Genomic DNA, 20497 nt, shown 5'->3' with positions numbered 1-20497 from the left:
AAAAAAAAAAAAAAAACCTAACAGAGGAAATGAACGACTTCTACAGGGAAAACTGCAATGTGCTGAGAGAAGAAATAGAAACAGTACTAGCTGAGGGAAAACCTTCCAGTGTCGGAATTACTGCTGTGAATATGGGCTGTGCTCACAAAGGTAACCTACAGAATCAGCACAACCTACATTAAAAGTCCAGTGACATTCTTAGAGGAACTAGGGAAAAAAATCTTAACATTTGTGTCAAAACACAAAAGACTGTAGAAATATTAGCAGAAAGAACATCAGATGTGGGTGCTTGGAACCAAATTTGGGTCTTCTGCGACAGCAGTAAGCACTCTTAGCCACACAGCCATATCTCCAGCCTCCATCTCACACTTCTTGAGAATTATTTTTAGCCACCAATCATGAGGAACCATCATATTAAAACCATAATTCTCAAAATGCTCTTCCTCTTGTTGAACTTATGAAGAGTCTAGTCACAGTGACCTCACAATGTTAACTATCGGGTGATTTAGCTTCTATTTTACTCAACTTTTCACAAATGTTAACAAGGGCAAGATAATAGATTATGCCAGTGACTGCTGCTGCACTTTAAAGTGTGGTGAGATCCACAGGTTAAAGGCTAGACAAAATAACAATCGACCATTCAACTAGTAACTTTCCACAGTAACTCATCACAGAGATGATAGTAGTCTCTTAAGACAGAAAGGCACACGTTGCATCTGTGTGGGCAGAACAGGGCAAACACATGCGTGGGTCGTGTTTATGTCTAAGCCCTGAAAATATTAGAACAATGCCATCAGATGCTTTCTGTGGCCATACTGCTCAAATCCTAAAGCACAAAGCAGGACCACCTCCCCACAAACAGGTACACAGGCATAGATGCACATACACAGAACCGGGCAGATGTTAAAATCTAGGATCACATAGAAAAGCAAACATGACCTTTGAGTTAGGCTTAGTTTGCTTAATTAATGATTCCCAGCTGAGCCTATTTCCTTGCTATTGTCATGAGCTCACTTTTCTTTACAGTGTAATAAACTTCACTGTGCATGTGTAGCACATTTTCCTAATCCATGCCTCCGCTGAATGGAAACATAGCCTGGTTCCATCTCTTTGCTATTGCAAAAGCTTAGCAACAAATATGGATGTGCACGAATCTTTGTGGTAGGGTTTAGAGTCCTTTGGGTACATATGCAGGAGTAGAAGAGATGGATTATATGGTGTGGCGGGGTGTGAATTGCTCCAACAGGCTCCTATGCTTGAATCAATCTCTTTCTCTCCTCCTTCCTTCTCTCCCTCTCTCTCTTCCCCATCTCTCTCCTGGTTATGCTAAAATATGAGCTCTCAGCTACTGCTCAGCATCATGCCTACCTGTTGCCATGTTCCCTATAGTGATGATCATGGACTCTAAAACTATAATCCCCAAATATACTCCTTATTCAATAAGTTGCTATGGTCATGGTGTCTTAGCTCAGCAACAGAAAAGTAACTAAGATACATGGTAATTATGTTTTAGGTTTTTCTTTTGTTTTGTTTTGTTTGTTTTGTTTTGTTTTGAGAAACTCCAAGCTTAATTAGTGTCTGCATCAGTTTAAATTTCTACTAGCAATGAATCAGGGGTTGACTAAAATTAAGATTTATTTCTAGTCTATCAATTAATGATTGGCTATGAAATCTGGATTGGGTAGGATTGGGAGAACTATAATGTACAGAATAATTGGGTTAGTTATTTTTGGATTGGAACATTAATGTAAGCTCCGTTATGCCAGTGGGGTATTTACTTTTTCTTTTGGTTTTGTTTTTGTCTCTATTCACCTAGAAGTACCAGATAATAGAAAACACATACTAAATGTTTGTTAAGTCAATTATAATGATGAATGTTTATGTTCTTATAGTCTTATAAAACCCTGTGTGTGTGTGTGTGTGAGATAGAGAGAGAAAGAGAGAGAGAAAGAGAGAGAGAGAGAGAGAGAGAGAGAGAGAGAGAGAGAGAGAGAGAGAGAGAGAGAGAGAGAACTGGAAGCAGATTTCTGCCTTGGATGCAAGTCTGAGAATAGGTAATGTCTATTCTGTCTGGTGCCTTGTACAAGTGGAACTCTGGGATTGCCCATCAGATGACTGAAGGAAGAGATCTTCCCCAACCATCCTAAACTACTCACCCTCTAATAGACCCATTTTAACTTATATCAGACTCCACTTTCTAATATCCTTATTTATTTGTACCCTTTGTTATTCACACTGTCCCTGCTAGAATGTAACATCCATGAAAGCAGAAACCTTACAGTTATATACCCCTGAACCTGGAAAAGTAACTGATTCATAACTGTCACTAAAATCTCTGCTAAATAAATGAACAACTTCTAAGCATTGTATTTTAGAGGGTGAATGAATCAGATGGAACTGTCCTTCTGGGACTCAGAGAATATAAAGCACAGCATACAGTATAGATTGGGCAGACCTGATCCAAAAATCTGAAATCCAAAGTTCCCTTGAGTTTAAAAGTTTCTGAGTGCTGCCATACTGATATCAAAATGAGAAATTTCACACCTGACCTCTCATGACAGCAGCAGAGTTCAGAAAGGCAAAGATCATCATACAATCGTCTTCTAGCTGATAAATACAAGGTGTGCCTGAAATATAAGTGAGTTTTGTGTTTAGAGTGGTGGTCCAGCCTCAAACATCTGATTATTTCAAAGTTTCAAATCTATAATTTTCAAACTCTGAAAATCTAAAACAGTTTTTTTCCCCTCAATAATTTCAGACAGATAAAACTCAACCTACATTAGAAAAAAGAAATTTGAGGATCATGCATACAGAAAGTTTATGTATGTCCCTATTTTTCCCCCAAAGATTTCAGTGTGCCAGCGTGACTATGTATCTCATTTTCTGTGCTAAGCACCTGGCCAAGCCTTAGTCCCTCCCTAGGCAGGTTTCACCTCTACAACACCTTAGGACAGTAGCTGTCAAATTTTCATCTACCTGAGATCCACAGGCAGAGCTTCTTAAAATACCGAGTGTGTTTTCTGTTCTTGGCAGTTTGCATTCAGAATGGGCAGAGCGCTACCGTGGGTCCTAGGCTGCCAGGTGATGCTGATGTTGCTTTTGATGATGAGATCCCTCTCTGGACAATCACTACATCACATTGTTGTTCCCCGTGACTAGCAAGTCAGAAGAGAGCACTGCCATGATTCCCAGACACAGCTATGGCAGCAGAAGTGAAGAAACACATCAAGTCAAGGGCAAAGAACAAGGACGGGTGCCCTCTGGTCAGCTTTTCAAAGAGCTTGGATCTCCAGGCCTGACCCAGGGATGAGCGAACGGGAAGTGCCAGCAGGTCAGCCTTTTCCTTCATACCACTCCTGTTAGATCTCAGTGTTGGGGAGCCCATGCATCAAGCTGCAGCAGCCTTTCATGATCTGCTACACAAGGATGGAGCTGTTAATTCAAAGAGTGCAATCTTTCAGGACAGATATCCTGACCGCTCCCGAGCTCTTGGACCTGAGTGAGTTTACCCATATTTTCCTTTCTTTCTTTTTTTTCTTCTTTTTTAATCGGATATTTTCTTTATTTACATTTCAAATGTTTTCCCCTTTCCAGGTCTCCCAATCAGAAACCCTCATCCCACCCCACCCCCGCCTCTATGAGGGTGGCTCCCCCACCCACCCACTCCCATCACCCCTCCTGGCATTCCCCTGCACTGGCACATCAAGCACCCTCAGGCCCAAGGGCCTCTCCTCCCACTGATGTTCAACAAGCCCTTCCTCTGCTACATATGGGAGCCATGGGTCCCTCCATGTGTATTCTTTGGTTAAGTCCCTAGGAGCTCCAGGGGGTCTGGCTGGTTGATACTGTTGCTCCCTCCAGGAGGCTGCAAACCCCCTCAGCTCCTTCAGTCTCTACTCTAACTCCTCCATCTGGACCCCATGCTCAGTCCAATGGTTGGCTGCAGGAATCCCCCTCTGTATTTTTACCCACATTTTCAATGACCTAGAAAGCAAACAAAAACTACTGCTATTTACTATCTGACTTCCCTGTTGCTTGAGCACAGTGGCCTCTTGGCCACCTACATTTATGTCTACATATGAGATAAATAAGCACTCATTAGCTCACCCTTAAGTCACCCCTTCAGGAAATCAAAGGGCTGTGAAGAGAACTTTAATACCTTAGAAAAATCTTTGCAGTTACAAAAGACAAATAACGTGCCCTTGTATTCACAGGCTCATCTCAGTATTTTCAAGGGGCCTCTTTGCACACTAGGCAGAAAGTTTGAAGTCTATTCTTTTCTATGACCACAACAGGTTCCTATTGCTGTGATGAAACACCATGACCTGGTGTTTGTTTATTTATCCAGGCAAGCTGGGAGGAAAGGGTTTATTTGGCTTACTCTTCCACATCACAGTCTATCACTGAACAAAGTCAGGACAGGAAAAACAGGGCAGGAACCGGAAGGCAAGAGCTGATGCAGAGGCCACAGAGGGGTGCTGCTTATTGGCTTGTTCCTCATGGCTTGTTCAGCCTGCTTTCTTATAGAGCCCAGGCTGCCAGCCCAGGGAGGGCACCACCCACAATGAGCTGAGCTTTCCCCCGCTCAATCCCTACGATAACGTCCTCCTACATGCTTGCCTGCAGTCTGATCTTCCGAAGGTATTTTCTCAATTGAAGTTCCCCTCCTCTCAGATGACTCTAGCTTGTGTTGACTTGACATAGAACTACCCAGTACAATTGTCAATAATGTGGGATTTGTAGTCCCCAGCACAACTGTCAATAATGTGGGATTTGTAGTTGGAATTTTAATCCTGGCTCTGTTACTTACTAGATGTTCACTTGGACCTTTAAACTCTATGAGCTGAATGCTTTCTTGTATACAGATGAGAATAATTAAAGAATAGTTATTGTCTTTTGAGGTTAAAATTTAAAAAAATGTGTTTATAAAAGGTGGCACACAGTGAAGGCACAAGAAGTTAAGTTACTGACAATGAAAATCATCTGAAATTCAAAATCTTGACCCATCAACAGGAAATCTGGTACATGTTCTAATATTAACTTATAGATTGATCGTTGCAAAGGAGGAAATCTACCTTAATAACGCATATGGGGTCCCCTTGGCCAGGTCAGACAACCTGACATTAGTGTGAGCCCTGAAATGATGGGGCATAAACATATCCCACATTGTCTATAAAATGGTTTTTAGACTGGAGATATGCCTCAGATCTGTGATGTTCAGAAGCACGTGTAGCTCCAACACAGATATATCAGGGCGACTCCACCTTCCCACTACAAAGTTAGCCCATCTTCCCAGTGCTGGCTAGAGGTCAAGACACAGACTTGACCTTCTTCTCGTTCTCCCATCTTCATCTCTTTTTCCTTTAATAAAAACCAGGTGATTCCCAAGTTCAAAAAGAATTAGTCCATTTCAGTGCCCAGGTGCACAAACATAACCCTAAACTCAGTTTTATACAATAAATGAAAAACACATGTTTATCCAAGATGTACAGTGGCAAGTCCTGGGATCAAATCAGCAGTATGACCAGAAATTTATACTCGGAATTTAACTGAAAAAGACCTGTAAAAGACAACGAGGGGAGTTTGCAAATTTAGTGAATTTTACTTCTTACTGCCATTATCATATACAAATATTACCTGAAGTCAGGGTACAGTTTAAGAAAACTTCAGGTAGCACTTTCATAATCAATGTGTATGAAATATACCTTATAAATAAAATAATCAAAATAACTCAGCATTTTTATAAATGTATAACTATAGATTTCAAAGATAAATGATTAGACAACATTATGAGGAAGTACATGACTATGTAACTGACAACTTAGAGGAAATGGAAAAAATCCTTAATATAGCACACCACAGTTTACTGAAAAAGGAATGATACAAATATTCTTGGTACAGAAACTTAATATCGTCACAGACTTCCATGACACACATATACATAAACCAGACTTCCAGGCCCAAGCTGCTTCAAAGGTGAAGCCAGACATTTGAGAGAGACACTACCTTCTACACAAACTCTTCCAGAAAACGAAGAAAGGAAAGAATAATTCCCAAGTTATTCACAGAATCTAGCATTACCTTGGTATCAAAGGCAAAGACACTACAGGTAACAAAGCAAAACAAAAAAACAAGACAAACAAAATACCAGACACAATTATCTTTTAGAAATACAGACCTAAAGACACTAAAAATACTCTTCAAATTGAATTCAATAGTAAGTCATAAAAATGGCATTCTATCATAAATAGCAGGCTTTGCTCACTATTTATATATACATGGTTGCTTTCACGTGAAATCAATGTAACCTGCATAGTAATGAAAGGAAAAATTACATGACCATTCTTATGGTGATGCTTAAAATGTATTTAATAGGACCGAACATTCATCAGAATCCATCTTAGGAAGGGTAAGCATGCTCTCTCTCTCCTTTTACTTCTGGGGAGATGTCTGCTGATACCAGTCTCTCCACTGTACTGCAGATTCTGACTAGAGTAATCAGAATCTGAGAAGGAGACAGAGAACATTCAGATCAGAGGGAAGCAGCACAGGGCTCTGTTCACGGGTGGCATAGTCAGTCTATGTAGAGTCCCACAGAAGCCACAAAAACTAACACAAGCTAATAAATGAATGTAGAAATACATTAAAATAAGACCAATATAAAAAGTCAAGTACATTTCTGCCTAGAGACAATACACATTTAAAAGTGAAATAAAAATGTTACTGTTTGCCTACAGTACTGTCAGTGAAAAGCTGTCCCTATTGTCTCAGCCCAGTCTTATTGGAATTCCCAATCAGATTAACACACTCACAAGGATGATCATAGGGACAACAATAACAAGAAACATGGGGGAAACCCTTAACAGTGAAGTCAAGAGACTCACACACCTGGACGTGGAAAGGTTTCAGAGCTCTTAGTTCTGGGATAGTGTGATCTGGGCATGAATAGTACTGAGTACAGAAGAAGATATGTCCAGGACACAGCCAAATGACTTCGTGACCAAGAAGGAAGAAAACTGAATAGAGAGAGGGTTCTTTAAAAATCTGGTGGAAGTCACTGGATAACCATACGCCATAAACTTGAATACTGACTCTCATTGTATACAATACATAGAAATGACCCAAAGTGGACCACATTCCTAAATGTCAGCATTTCTAAAATAAGGCACAAGAGTACAAGACGATACCTGGGATTCTTGACCTTGGGTCTAGGGAAAAAAAATACAGAACACAGCACAAGTCGTAAAAAGAAACAAGCACTAAGCTGGGCTTGATTAAAATGTAAAATCTGGCTCTCTCAAGGACAGCATTATTGAGGGGGAGAATCACAAAGCATATACTGGGGAAAAGATTAGCACACAGGGAACTGCATGGAGATCTGAAATCAGTCTATCAGCATTGAATCATGGGTCATATCAGTCCACTTTTCCACAAGGCCTTACAATGCGGCTGGCATGAGTGGGGTGCGGAATCTGTAGTACTTCAGAGGCCATTAGACTGGATAGTACAGACTGGGACATTTAACACTGAAAACTCAACAATGATCCAAACAACTCAATGAATATAAAAAAATCAAGACATGTAAACCAGCATTCTACCAGAGAAGATGCAGATGTTAAATAAGATGACAAGAAGATGCTCAACATCATTAGTAACCAGATAGATCACAACTAAACCAACAGGAGATAAAATGACACCATACAAAGAGTACTCAACATTAAAAAGCCCGACCATGCCTAGTCGGGTGCACGTGCACGTAGCTCCTGGGAATATGAAATGGTACAGCCACTGTGGTGGGTTTTTCTTTTTCTTTTCTTTTTTCTTTTTTTGCATGTGTAGTGTGTGTATCTGTGGGAATACATTCTTGCCAGGGGAAGCAAGTGGGGGTCAGAGCACAACTTTTTGGAGTTAGTTCTCTCCTGCTACCATGTGGGTTCTCAGAATCAAACCCAGGTCGTCAGCCTTGGTGGCAAGTGCCTTTACCCAGCAAGCTATTTTGCAGGCCCAAGGTCAACTTCTTTGGAAAATAACTTAACAGTTTAACATACATCTTACCTACAATCCAGATATTACACTTGTTGAGACTTACTTAAAAAATGAAAGCACTGGAATGCGAGAACATGTAAATGCTGATATATGGATGTACAAGGCCACATTAATTGGCTGTGTGCTAGAAATGTCTCTCCTGTCTGCCAGCAGTTATAAAAAGGGGTGAGTGAAGGTGAACCCAGACTCCAATATTACTCAGCAGTAAAGAGCAGCACAGTATTTTTATTAAAGTCTCAAAATAAAAACTAAACTCTGTGATATCACACCAATCATTGATTATCTGCATGTGGGTGGAGGAACCACAAGAAGATGGGTACAAAGGCACACACCCAGCCTCTGGAGGTCACATGTCTGTTCATTATCTGACTGTGGGGTTGGCTTAATGCTTGTACGGCAAATTAAAATTCATCATGTTGCAGGTATGTGTGCTTTATTATATACAGCTATTCAACAAGTCTTAACAAAATAACAACAACAACAAACCACCAATAAAGCCCAAAGAACACAGCAGAGAAGGAGAGAAGAGAGAGTGGTAAAGCTAAAGCTTGTCTCTTAGAAAATACAAACAAAACAATGCCTTTGGCTAAACAAAGAGGTCAGGAAATTATCAATATCAGGAACAAAAAGGGCATAGTGACAGTTCTGGCACACTTTAAAAACATCAATGAATATTCAGCTTCAAAAATAAAATATTATGATCAAATTGAGGGCAAGGATGAAACAGACACATCCCTCCAAAGGGACTCAGTGAAACAATCAAATGCTTAAATAATTCTTCATATTAACTATTGAAGAAATTAACATGATAATTTAAGACATTTTCAGACAAGAGAACACAATGCTTAAATAACATCACTGATAACTAGTAGCATTTTCCTCTACAGGTGGCTTCTTTCCTTGGTGGGGGTTGGGGGACGGTCACAGGGCTAAGACTGGGTGGCTTTTTTCTTAGCTGCCCCCAAATCGAGTGGTCAGAGAAAAGTATGCGAGTGAGAACGGGTGTCCATTTTTACAGCCTCACGGCAGTGATGCCAATCACTATATTCTGCTAAAGCTACTGGTAATACAGTGTAGTTCTGATGCAATAACAATGACAAAATCAGACGAGCCAGTGACTGCCTAGAGGCAGAAGTCACCAGGGGAGGGGCACTGCAGGAGCCAGCTGACAAAAACAGACCAGAGATCCCACAGAAACCAATGTTCAGCTGAAAGATTCCTATGTATTTCTCAGTAGTACAGCACACTGTTAAAAAATGTTTATATTTAAAATGAGAGAGATGCAAGAACCAGCCATACCATTTCTATTCTGTATGTTACTGTGTGTGTGCCTGCATGTGCGTGCGTGTGCGTGCATGCGTGTGTGTGTGTGTGTGTGTGTGTGTGTGTGTGTGTGTATGGGCATGCATGTGGGGAGAGAATCACAGCTATCTTAGTCCTAGGTACAGTGAGATACCCCGTCTCATGGGAATATGGTTAAGAACAACCAGCTGGATCCTCAGTGTTCTCTTCTGGTCTCCACTTGCATGCACAGGTGTGTGCACCTATATTATATGCATACATCACACACACACACACACACAGAGAGAGAGAGAAAGACAGATGAGACAGACAGATACACAGAGAGACAGAGCGAGACAGAGAGAGAGAGAGATTTTCTTTGAAACAGGTCTTTACTGGCCTAGAGCGTGCACACTATGCAGACCAGGCTGTACCCAAACTCAGAGATATTCTTCCTGCTTCTTCATCTTGAGAGCTGAGATCAAAGGTATGAGTCACTACATTTGGCAACAGAGAAATTTTAAAACTCAAACTCATAGAATTAGAGGTGCGTTAGAAAGAACATGAAAGTCAGTTTCCTCCAAGCCCCAGTTCCTCTATATAATTGATGATGAGGAAAAGCTCCCAGATATATAAAGAATATGGAATTCTACCAAGGTTGAGTGGGGCAGGACACTAGAATCTATTATCTGTGTCTTCTTATGGTAGGAGCAGTGAACAGGAGAACCAACAGCATTGGTCCCTAAAACAGAGGGCTACTGGGAGCCAGGCCAACCTGAGACTTTCTCAGAGGCACAATGAACAGCCAAAGGGGATGCTAGTTCTAAGTCCTTGCCCAGGAGCAGACTTGGCGAGATCTGGTCTGGGGCTGAGGCCAGGGCCTTTAAGGAGTTAAGATTTGACCTCCAACCCCCCTGCTTTCTCCCCTGAAGGGTCGTGGTTATTATCTGTGCCTGAGGTGTCCTGTGTTCTTGTTGCCAGTGTGATTTGATTTAGCTTTCTGTTGACTGTGGCCACCTCCCCCTAGACATGTATATAAGATGCTGTATTTCTTAATAAACTTGCTGGACATAAGCAGATGGCTTATGTAAGACCTCCAGGTCTTAGCTTTCTGTCTTCTTTGTTTTCTCCTCCTTGATCTCCCCTTTGACACTTGCTGTTTGGGACACTTGTTAATTGGGGTTCAGGTCAGAGAACATAATAAAATAGTCAAGCATTAAATCAACATACATTCTATTACTTAAGAATTCTCCTTCCTCCCAGGGGTTCTTCCTAGCACTGATCACTCTATTCTATCAGGTAGTCAGGCTCTTACTCAGCTAGGCAAAAAAAAAAAGAATTAATCCAACTAATGTTTATGCACTAAATACATAGATTTTTTTTGATGGCCTTGGTCTATGTGCAGCCCAATAAAGATTAAGTAGTAAGCACTCGAATACATAGATTTTTAAGAGTAGAAAATATGGTCTTGTCACTCAGTCAAATTGGAAAGACAAGATCTGTACCTATATCATTGAGATGCTAAGATACCATGTGACTGGGGACCAAGTGGGTTAATATATAGTTATTTTATATATATTTATATATTGATAAATGTGTTTAACAAAAGCTTACATTGTAGCTGATATATGTAAGTTGTATTATAATTGCTATTTTAATAGATTAGCTCACTTTTACAGATGAGGAACACAAGGCCCAAAGAGGAAAAAAATAGCTTGCCAAAGTTCTCACAGCTTGTAAGACGACACAGCTGAAGCACAGAAAAGTAGCCCAGAGTTCATTTACTTTCAACCTATACTATAAAGCCTCTCAACTGTGGCAAGTAATGTTTTGGGCTTCCTTTTATTCATGGTTCTAAAGGAAAATCAATCATAAAGTGCTAAAAGTACCCTGAGAAACTGTAGCTTTCAGCTTTATAGGGTTAAGAAGCATCCAGCCCAATACAGTAAGGACATCCTACGACAGCCTGCAATCCCTGTGGACAAGATGAGAAAGAGTAACTCAACATCTACTAGTGAGGCAGTGCTCCTTATGAAACAGTGCTCCTCATGAGGCAGTGCTCCACATAAGGGCTGGAGAGATGGCTCAGTGGTGAAGAACAGTGACTGCTCTTCCAGAGGTCCTGAGTTCAATTCCCAGCAACAACATGGTGGCTCACAACCATCTGTAACGGGATCTAATGCCCTCTTCTGGTGTGTCTGAAGACAGCAACAGTGTACTCATATACATAGAATAAATAAAAAATACATACATACATACATAAATAGAGGTTAAAAAAAGAGGAAAGATAAGTCTGAGTTGTAACTGCAATGAACAAATCAAGTCAAGCAGGAAAGAAGAAATCAAGAGGATGTGCCATTCTGCAAGAACAAAATTAGACTAGAGCAACCCTGTCAATGTCCACTAGAGCAAATAAATCCTTCTGAGGATCCCAGGATTATGTCACAGGAAACAGCACATTGCACCAGGAACAGACATGTCTGATTGCTTCTGAAGAACAGAAAAGTGTTGGCTGGGGATACTCACCCCAACAGCAAGACTGAAAGGGAGAAGGTGAGCTCACAGCCCTGTTTCCCAACTGTAAATGCATTCTGACCCGCCAGTTTTCTCTTTCTAAAGATTCTTCTCTGCCATGGCCTTTATTATTTCTTCCCATCTCCCACATTTGTGTTTGGCTTCCTGTTTCCACAGCTCCTGACTTTCTTTCTTTCTTTCTTTCTTTCTTTCTTTCTTTCTTTCTTTCTTTCTTTCTTTCTTTCTTTCTTTCTTCTTCTTCTTCTTCTTCTTCTTCTTCTTCTTCTTCTTCTTCTTCTTCTTCTTCTTCTTCTTCTTCTTCTTCTTCTTCTTCTTCTTCTTCCTCCTCCTCCTCCTTCTCCTCCTCCCCCCCTTCTTTCTCCTCCTCCTCCTCCTCCTCCTCCTCCTCCTCCTTCTGCTTCTGCTTCTGCTTCTGCTTCTCCTTCTTTTTTTTAAAACATGAACACCTGTGGCTATTCATAGTCCTTCTGGACGTTTCCTGGCTGGTCCCAGTTCTAGTAAGTTTGCTATCATCTTGATTTGCTTTCAGAAGTTTTAATATTTCCTCCTACATTTCTTCAATGACTCATTCTTTGCTCAAAGTGTACTGTTTAGTTTCCAAGCTGTGTCGTTTGTGTGTATGTGTTTGTGTGTGTTTTCTTTTTCTTTTTTTGCTTACTGAAGATTTCTAGTTTTATTCTATGATGGTCCGATAAGATACAAGGAATTTCTTTAATTTGTTTATATTAGTTGAAGATTGCTTTTGTGGTCTTTAATGTAACTATTTTAGAGAAGGTTCCATGGGCCACTGGCAAGAATGTGTGTCCCCTCACTGCTAAGAGAATATTCTCTTGCTATGTGTGCGATCCAGTCCATCTATGGCATGTTAGTTCTGGAGGGTTCAGTTTTAGTTTGGAAGACTGATGAAAATATGAGAGTTGGGTACAGAAGTTCCTCACTGTTACCACCCTGGGGCCTAGCTGACCTCTCATGCTTTTCAGTGTTTCTTTTAGAAAATTGTGAGTGCTGAAACATGATGTGAAAAATGTTGAAAATTGCTTATATGTGCTCTTGCTGAGTCATTTCCATGTAGGGTAGTGATGGTTCACACCTCTAATCCCAGCACTCGGGAGGCAGAGGCTGGTGGGTCTCTGAGTTCAAAGCTAGCCTGGTCTATAGATGGAGTTCCAGAACAGCCAGGGAGACACAGAGAAACCTGACTCGAAAAACAAACACACAAACACACAAACAAATAACCAGTGCAGTAGCTTTCTTTGCCATCCCTGACCAGTGATGTAGGAGCCCACTTACCAACCATGACAGCTGCCACAGCAGGTTGTTTATGGCTTTAATTTACTTGCTAGGCTGACTTCCATCCAGAAAGCTGTGATTCTTGGAGACGAGAGACAGTGAGACCTTGCTTATTAATCTAATTAGTTTCTGTGTGCCTTCTGACTGATGGGTTAGGGCTATCTGCACTCAGTGCCATTGAGAGGGTGCTGCTAGTTCCTACAGTTTCTGTGCCTCATGTTCTGGTTGGATTAGCAACAATTCTCTTCTTCCTTACCTGTTAGTGCCAAGGGCCTTTTGGTTCGCTACTGAACCGATGAATCCCTCCTGGCTCTCCTCTGCCATTCCTCTTGTGAAATGTTTGTTTTCCTATGCTATCAGGGATAACACTGTCTTGGTTCTTCTGTGTGTAGTATTGCTTTAAGTATTCTCTGCAGTATTTCTTTGGCTGTGATAAATTACCTTAATTTGTATCCATCTTCTGGTCCATTTCCACTTCCTCTCAATTTTAAGGGATAACCTTGCTGGATATAGAGATCTTAGCTGAGGGTCACTTACTTCCATGGTGTGAACTAATGCTTTTCTGGTGAGAGATAACCCTGACAAGGGATATTTTTCTAACTGCCATTTTTGCCTTTGAATGTGTCTTGGCATTTTTCCTTTGTAGCTTTTAATTGCTGTTTCTTTGTTTTCTGTTTTTGAGATTTTGATCATGGTACGTGCCAATGCAGTGGCTCCCAACCTTTTTAATGCTGTGACCCTTTAATACATACTGTTCCTCCTGTTGTGGTGACCCCCAACCATAAAACTATTTTGTTGCTACTTCACAACTCTAATTTTGCTGTTACGAATTGTAACTAAATGTCTGCTATCTGACACGCACGACCCCTCAAAGGGTCATGACCCACAGACTGAGATCTGACATGCACGACCCCTCAAAGGGTCATGACCCACAGACTGAGAACCAATGTAACAGGCTTTTTGCTACTTGTGCTTATTTGGATTCAAAATACCTCTTGTGTTTGGATATCCGTTTTTTTTCCTTTAGGTTTGGGAAATTTTCTGCTAAAATTTCATTGAATAAACTGTTTCTGTCTCTAGGTGTTATTTCTTCTGCTCTGTGAGTTGTTAGGCCTGTTCTTTTGAACCTATTCCAGAGGTTCTGGGAATCCACTAGTGCTCATCAGTTCGCTCTTCACACGTCTGGACCTCACTCTACACCTCTGAAGTCTGTTCTCCTGGTTTCTGGGCGATCCTTTCCACCGTGTCTATTTGATGATTCTTTCATTTTTAGAATTTGTTTACACAGATTCTTTGGTGAGTCTCAATTTCCTTTCTGAATTTTCCTCCATGATTTTGAATTTCTCCTCATGGACCAGTTCACCCTCTGTGGAAACTTTCCTGTCCAGGTCCTGGATTGATTTCACACATCTATCTGAGTTCTCTTGACAGTCATCAATCCTTTTTAAAAGTAGCATTCTGACCTCTTTTTCTGAGATTTCAGTTATCCAATTATCCTTGGTATTCGGTGTTTAGCGGTTGTGAGCTTGTGGAGGTGTCTCATCTCTCTGTGTGTATCTTTTGGGAGAAACCTCCAGTTTTCTTATCCTTCTATGTTTCCCCTCTTTTAGTTCCCTCTGTTTTACATGGGTCCTACTAGTGAGCTCTCTTCACTTGGAATTTTTATCTATCACTATTTAAGGGGGAAGACCACTGCAACCACACACACAATGACCTGACAGCAGGTGCAGTGTTGACGTGTAGTAGGAGACACTTGTGTACTTGTGCCACTAACAAGGTTCAAAGACAGTCAGGTACTAGTATTGATTTGGGAAAATACAATTTATAGCATTTATTTTAGAGCCAAGGCTACAAATAGTGAATTAGTGAAATGACCTGGCAATGGGAAAAATGGGAGAAGAATGAGTAATAATGAGATGAAAAGTGTATAATACAGGTATAATATATAATGTATCATAAGGTATAGGAAGAGATGCTTTTGAGTAGGTATAGAGACAGGCGAATCACAAGCACTTTCTGGCAAATACAAGTTCAAAACCACAAAAGAACAGCTAAAGTAAGAAAATAATAACTAAAGGACAGGAATAAGCAAGCAATAGGACGAAAGAGAAGGCATTACGACCCCAGGTGGAATAAGAAGGCTCCTCCCTGCCCTGAGCTTGTCTTCCCTATCAGTATCTACAGGTTGGAAGGTGGGGGGTGGGGGCTAGATGCTAGTCTTGGTAATTCAGACACGTTACATGCATGTGACCTCCCAATGAGAAGGGCTTCTGTGCTCAGCTAGATGCCCTGACGAGGCCTCTCTTTGTAATCTACACCCATACTTCTGATGCTTCGGGACCGTTCTTTCCATGCATAAAGCTTTCCGTGAGGCTTTGAGTGGGTAGAGCAGGCCTGTCTGCTTGTGTTGACTTTTGTCTAGCTCATCAATTGCATCGTCATCCACAGCACACTCCCAGTGATCCAAGGCCAGTGGTTGGGGGCGGGGGGGGGAAGTGTGGAGGGAAGATCTCTTCGCCTGAAAGTCAGGCTCCTATGTCACTTTTTGTTTTCACCTCCACTCCCTGGTTTGCTTCAGCCCTCTCTCTTCCTGTATGTCATCTCCAGTATCTGGCTGCATTTCGGCCTCTCTCGGCTCTTCTGCTCTCTGCCCATGAGAGTACCTCCTTGGTAGCTATAGCTGACTTTAGCTAAGCTCAAGTAGTGTGAGGCGACTGGGCACTGGTGGCTTGCCTCCTGATTTGTGGGCAACAAAACAAAACACGTCCAATTGGACCAGCGGTTTGTGAGCTGGGACCCGTGGTGAGGGGGTCACATGTCAGATATTCTGCAAATAAGCTATTTATAGTACAATTTGGAACTGTAGCAAAACCACTGCTCTAAATTAACAATGGAATAATTTTATGGCTGGGGTCCTCACAACATGAGAACTGTTTTAAACAGTCACAGCATTAGAAAGGTTGAAAACCACTGAATTAGACTATATCTCTTTAAGACATAGGATCTTTCTAAAAAACAAATAAAACGATAACAACAAAACTGTAACTTCTGTCCTGCTGACTGCTTGGATGTGGCTTCTGGTTTGCCATGTACCTGCTTCTTTCTACTTATGGTTTCCGATCAGCTAAACTGCATGTCCTTTATTACATGGATCATCTGTTTTACATAAACACACCCATCTATTTTAACTTGTCCTTCTGTACTGTAAAACGACATATAAACATAACTATAAAATACTAATCAGAACCCCCAGAACAATAAAAAGGAAGACCACACTGCAATTAGTAAATTATGTACTTCAGTATGGCCATGTTTCGCCATGACTATACTAAAACCCAACAAGGGTACAAATGTTTACATCCTCTTATAACACATACATTTAAATTTAAGAACAACAGGATAAGCAACCCTCTATTGAAACAAGCACTTCCAAATGTGGTACTACCAAGTAATTTTGTTCCCCCAAACGGCTCAAAAGGATACAAAGTATAATTACCTCCTGCTGTACCACACAGCTGCAACTCCTTGGGAGAATGCAGTTATCAGTTAAAATGAATAAAAACACTGTGTTTCTATAAGAAACAGGCAGGTTTTAGGTATAACCAACACATGCATTTTTTTTTTCTCTTCACAAATATGCTGTATGTGGGACATTAGAAAGGGATGTCTACACTTGACTATTCTTTGTTTCGCTGGCTGCATTCTCCCTTATACCAGCTGTGCTTGCTGATCTCAGCATTTTCTGAGAAAAGCAGACCTTCCACACAATTCCAAAGTGCCCCCTAGAGGTTAGTACCATCAGGAAATGCTATTTAAGTCTCAGTGCCTGCCTGGGCTTGAAGAAGAGGTCCATCTACCCACCCTTCACTCAAGGCTTCTGTTAGCTGATAACCGGACGACACTTGGAACCCACGATTATCCAGTAGTAGATTTCATTTAAAACCTTGTAAAAATTATGTCTGTATGCAGAGAACTTGAGACAGCTGTATGGATAACCACATTCCTCTCTATATCCACTTCCCCTAAAAAGACCTACCTGTACCTACTAGGTAACCAGGATCAAGCTGGGAAGAAATGGCCATTTTCTTTTACCCACATAAGTACAGACGTATGCTAAAGCAAGTCTGTAAAGCCATTTACATACGACACTGAAGTACTTGGCTACGTGTTTATTTGGAAGAACATCTTCCTAGTTGAATTTTGATCAGGCACCTATCGAATAAAAGTGGTTTCTCTTTCTTGATCACTCCCATGTCTAAATTGTATGTATTTAGGGCACAGGTCAGAAAGAACTTAGTTTGAGAACTGAAAAAAGAAGTGATCTGAGTACTTTAAATATTTCACTATTGGAAATTAAACCAAACTCTTCGGTTATGACCACATGGATTCTTTGTTAAATGAGCACCTGCTTGTAAAAGCAGCATAGTTATAGATGAACTCTGACTTTAAATAAGGGCTACAGAGACTCTTTCAACACGGAAGGATTTACAGCTTAGCAGAAAGTCACCATAGCTGCCCTTTGAACATATGATTGTCTCAGAGTTAAAATACCATTTAAAACAATGAATGAAGAGGATCATCCAAGTAGATGGGCCATTGGATAAAATGCTTCCCAGGCAATCGTGAAGTCCTGAAATAGATCCCTGGCACTCACATGAGAAGCTGGGGGCAGTGGTGGCCTGCATTTAATGCCAGCGGTGGGAGGCAGAGACAGGGCAACTGCAGAGCAAACTGGCCAGTGAGACTCTGGGCTCAGAGACTCCACTGCAGTGAACAGAGAGGGATTGGGACAAACACCTAGTGTAAACCTCTGGCCTCCACACTCACGCACACAGATGCATCTATGCCTACATGGGACACATATGCATGCACACACGTACACAAAAAATAAACAACAAAACCAAAAACCAAAAAACAACCCAAACCTTGAATTACTGCTTGAATATCAACTAGATTTATACATATTAAAAAGACTTTTAAAAAATCCTTCTAGAAAATTATTTTGACTTGATAAATGAAGTAGTCATTTCGATAGTTAGCCAGCCTTGTCACTAATTTACAATAAAGTCTATAACACCAACCTTTTAAAGAAAATAATCTTAATGTGGTTTGTTTATTTACTCATAAGTAACTGGGAAAAGATTACCCACATCCATGGAGAGGTACTACATTGTGATCGAAAGCAAGCACATCTGTGGGTATAACGCAGACATTCAACTTCCAACACTGGGATTTCTAATTTATCCAGATAAACACTGACCCTTTGTGCTTGTACACATGAGCTGTGTTCTATTGAAAGACACTCACTCAATTTGATTTTAAAGCAACTGGATACACGCTCTACCCTAAAACTACCTATCTCTTATGAAATAATGTCATAGGTCACAATTCCTATTACCAAGAAGAAAATGCTGGTGCCGACAAACAACCTGCACACTTATTAAAAGATGATCTGAAAACCTCATCAAATGACAGTCTCCAGCCCACACAGGGCAGCCACGACACGCCGCCTATACTTACCTGGTGCTCGGCCGCTTCTGTAAGGCTTTGTCCAGGATGAGGGACGGGGCGCTTCTCCTCCTTTCTGCAAGTGTTTTCATTTTCTGTTGAGGGGGAAAAAAATCAAAATAATGACCAGATGGCTCATGAAGAAATTAAAGGTTGGTTTTCAATCCAATTCAGCAAAATTTCACATTGACTGTCAAAGAGTCTACAACTTCCATTATGGATCTAAAGCCATCACCTCTAAAAGAGGACCACAAGTATCAACATGAGGCACAGGCAGTTTTTACTGCCAGGGAATTTGAAAGAAAGAAAGAAAGAAAGGAAGAAAGAAAGGAAGGAAGGAAGGAAGGAAGGAAGGAAGAAACCCCATCATAGCCTTTTGTCTATATGCTCACTGAGAGGTCAGTGGTTCTCAACCTCGCTAAGGCTGCAACCTTTCATTGCAGTTTCTCATGCTGTGGTGACCCCCAACCATAACATTATTTTCATTGCTACTTCTCAGTTGTAACTCTGTGGCTGCTGTAATGAACTATAATGTAAATATCTGATATACAGGATATTTAATAGACAAATCCTGTGAAAGGTTCTAACCCTCTAGAGGTCAGGACCCACAGGTTGATCACTGCTGTGCTAGACAGACATGTTTGGGAACCGGACATGGCTGTCATAGTAACCATACAAAACTAACTAGCTGGCTTAGGGTCAGCATCTCATTGTGTGTCCCAAAAGAACTAGCCTTTTCTTAGCTAGTAAATAAAACTTAAGATTCTAACACAGGGGCAGAAGAATCATTTAGATTGGATGGTACACTTCTTTATTACAATTCTTATTCCCAAAATTCATCATGTTCACAGGGATCTCTCAAATTATTGTTGTCACTGCTACTCTGGCCTCATTACTGGGGCTACTTCACCAATCCTCTGTCTCCTATGTGGAGGCTCTCTCCTCATATCTCTCAAACACGTCTCACGTTGTGGCTGAAGCAATTATACAGAACAACAAAAGACAAGGAAGCAAATGGGTTAAGAAACAAGACATCTAGGTCAGGCATTATTGACAATGAAACAGTAACAGGCTCCCGGTTACACAGTGAAACAAAGTCTGCATGGTGTATATTTGGTACCTTCCTCGAAGGAAGTCTTCATGGTGTGTACTTGGGTACCTTCCTCACAGGAATAGCACATAGATCCTCAACCGTAGCAATTTCAACAACTTAGTTCATACATCACAGCATTCAACGCCCACCTCCCAGTTTCCATTAGTCACATGAATCTGACATCGCAAGGCTGCAATGGCTGTCTTCCTGCACGAGCAACCTCAGTACTAGAAGACGGAGTCGATTTTACTCAGGAAGGTGCAGGTTAGTAATATCATCAAAGCTGTTTCAGACTTTTTTTTTCAGGACTCCATTTCTTCTGGCTTTGTCTTGACCCCTTTCCTCCCATCTGACCGCTCTTTGCACATTTTTATTATTGTGAAATTTGAAATGTGAGCGATCCTGCTGGCTCTATTGGAAGGAGCCCTTTGCCACCTGTGTGACCTTGAGGACTTGCTGATTTTCTCTGTGGGGTCGCTTCTGGGGCCTCTTCCATCACTATCTCAGACCTAAGTCCTAGAGGAGTTCCTCATTTGTACATGGTTTCTAATTCTGAGCTCTGCATTCCGGGTTGATCAAGAACTTGGAAAGAATTGAGAGATCATTAATATGTGAAGAAAAGATCTCTCTCTCTCTCTCTCTCTGTCTGTCTGTCTGTCTGTCTCTCTCCCTCTCTTTCTCTCTCCCTCTCTTTCCCCCTCTCTCTCTCTTTCCCTCTCTCTCTCTCTCTTTCCCTCTCTCTCT

At 41.1% G+C, this 20497-nt stretch overlaps 1 protein-coding gene across 1 annotated transcript in view; it reads right to left on the bottom strand.

Moving 5' to 3' along the window:
- Window positions 1-20497, bottom strand: part of Arhgap20 (Rho GTPase activating protein 20) — an 81579-nt gene that overhangs the window by 44055 nt on the left and 17027 nt on the right. Inside the window, exon 2 of the mRNA XM_031346188.1 lies at window positions 18673-18755. Within this exon, the coding sequence (XP_031202048.1) occupies window positions 18673-18752 (80 nt within the window). The 5' untranslated portion in view covers window positions 18753-18755. The remainder of the gene's footprint in view (window positions 1-18672; window positions 18756-20497) is intronic.

This window comes from Mastomys coucha, unplaced genomic scaffold (assembly GCF_008632895.1).
Source record: "Mastomys coucha isolate ucsf_1 unplaced genomic scaffold, UCSF_Mcou_1 pScaffold23, whole genome shotgun sequence".
NCBI classification, from domain to species: Eukaryota; Metazoa; Chordata; class Mammalia; order Rodentia; family Muridae; genus Mastomys; species Mastomys coucha.
Note: the sequence above shows the minus strand (reverse complement) of the source record. Positions and strands in the feature narration are given on the sequence as shown.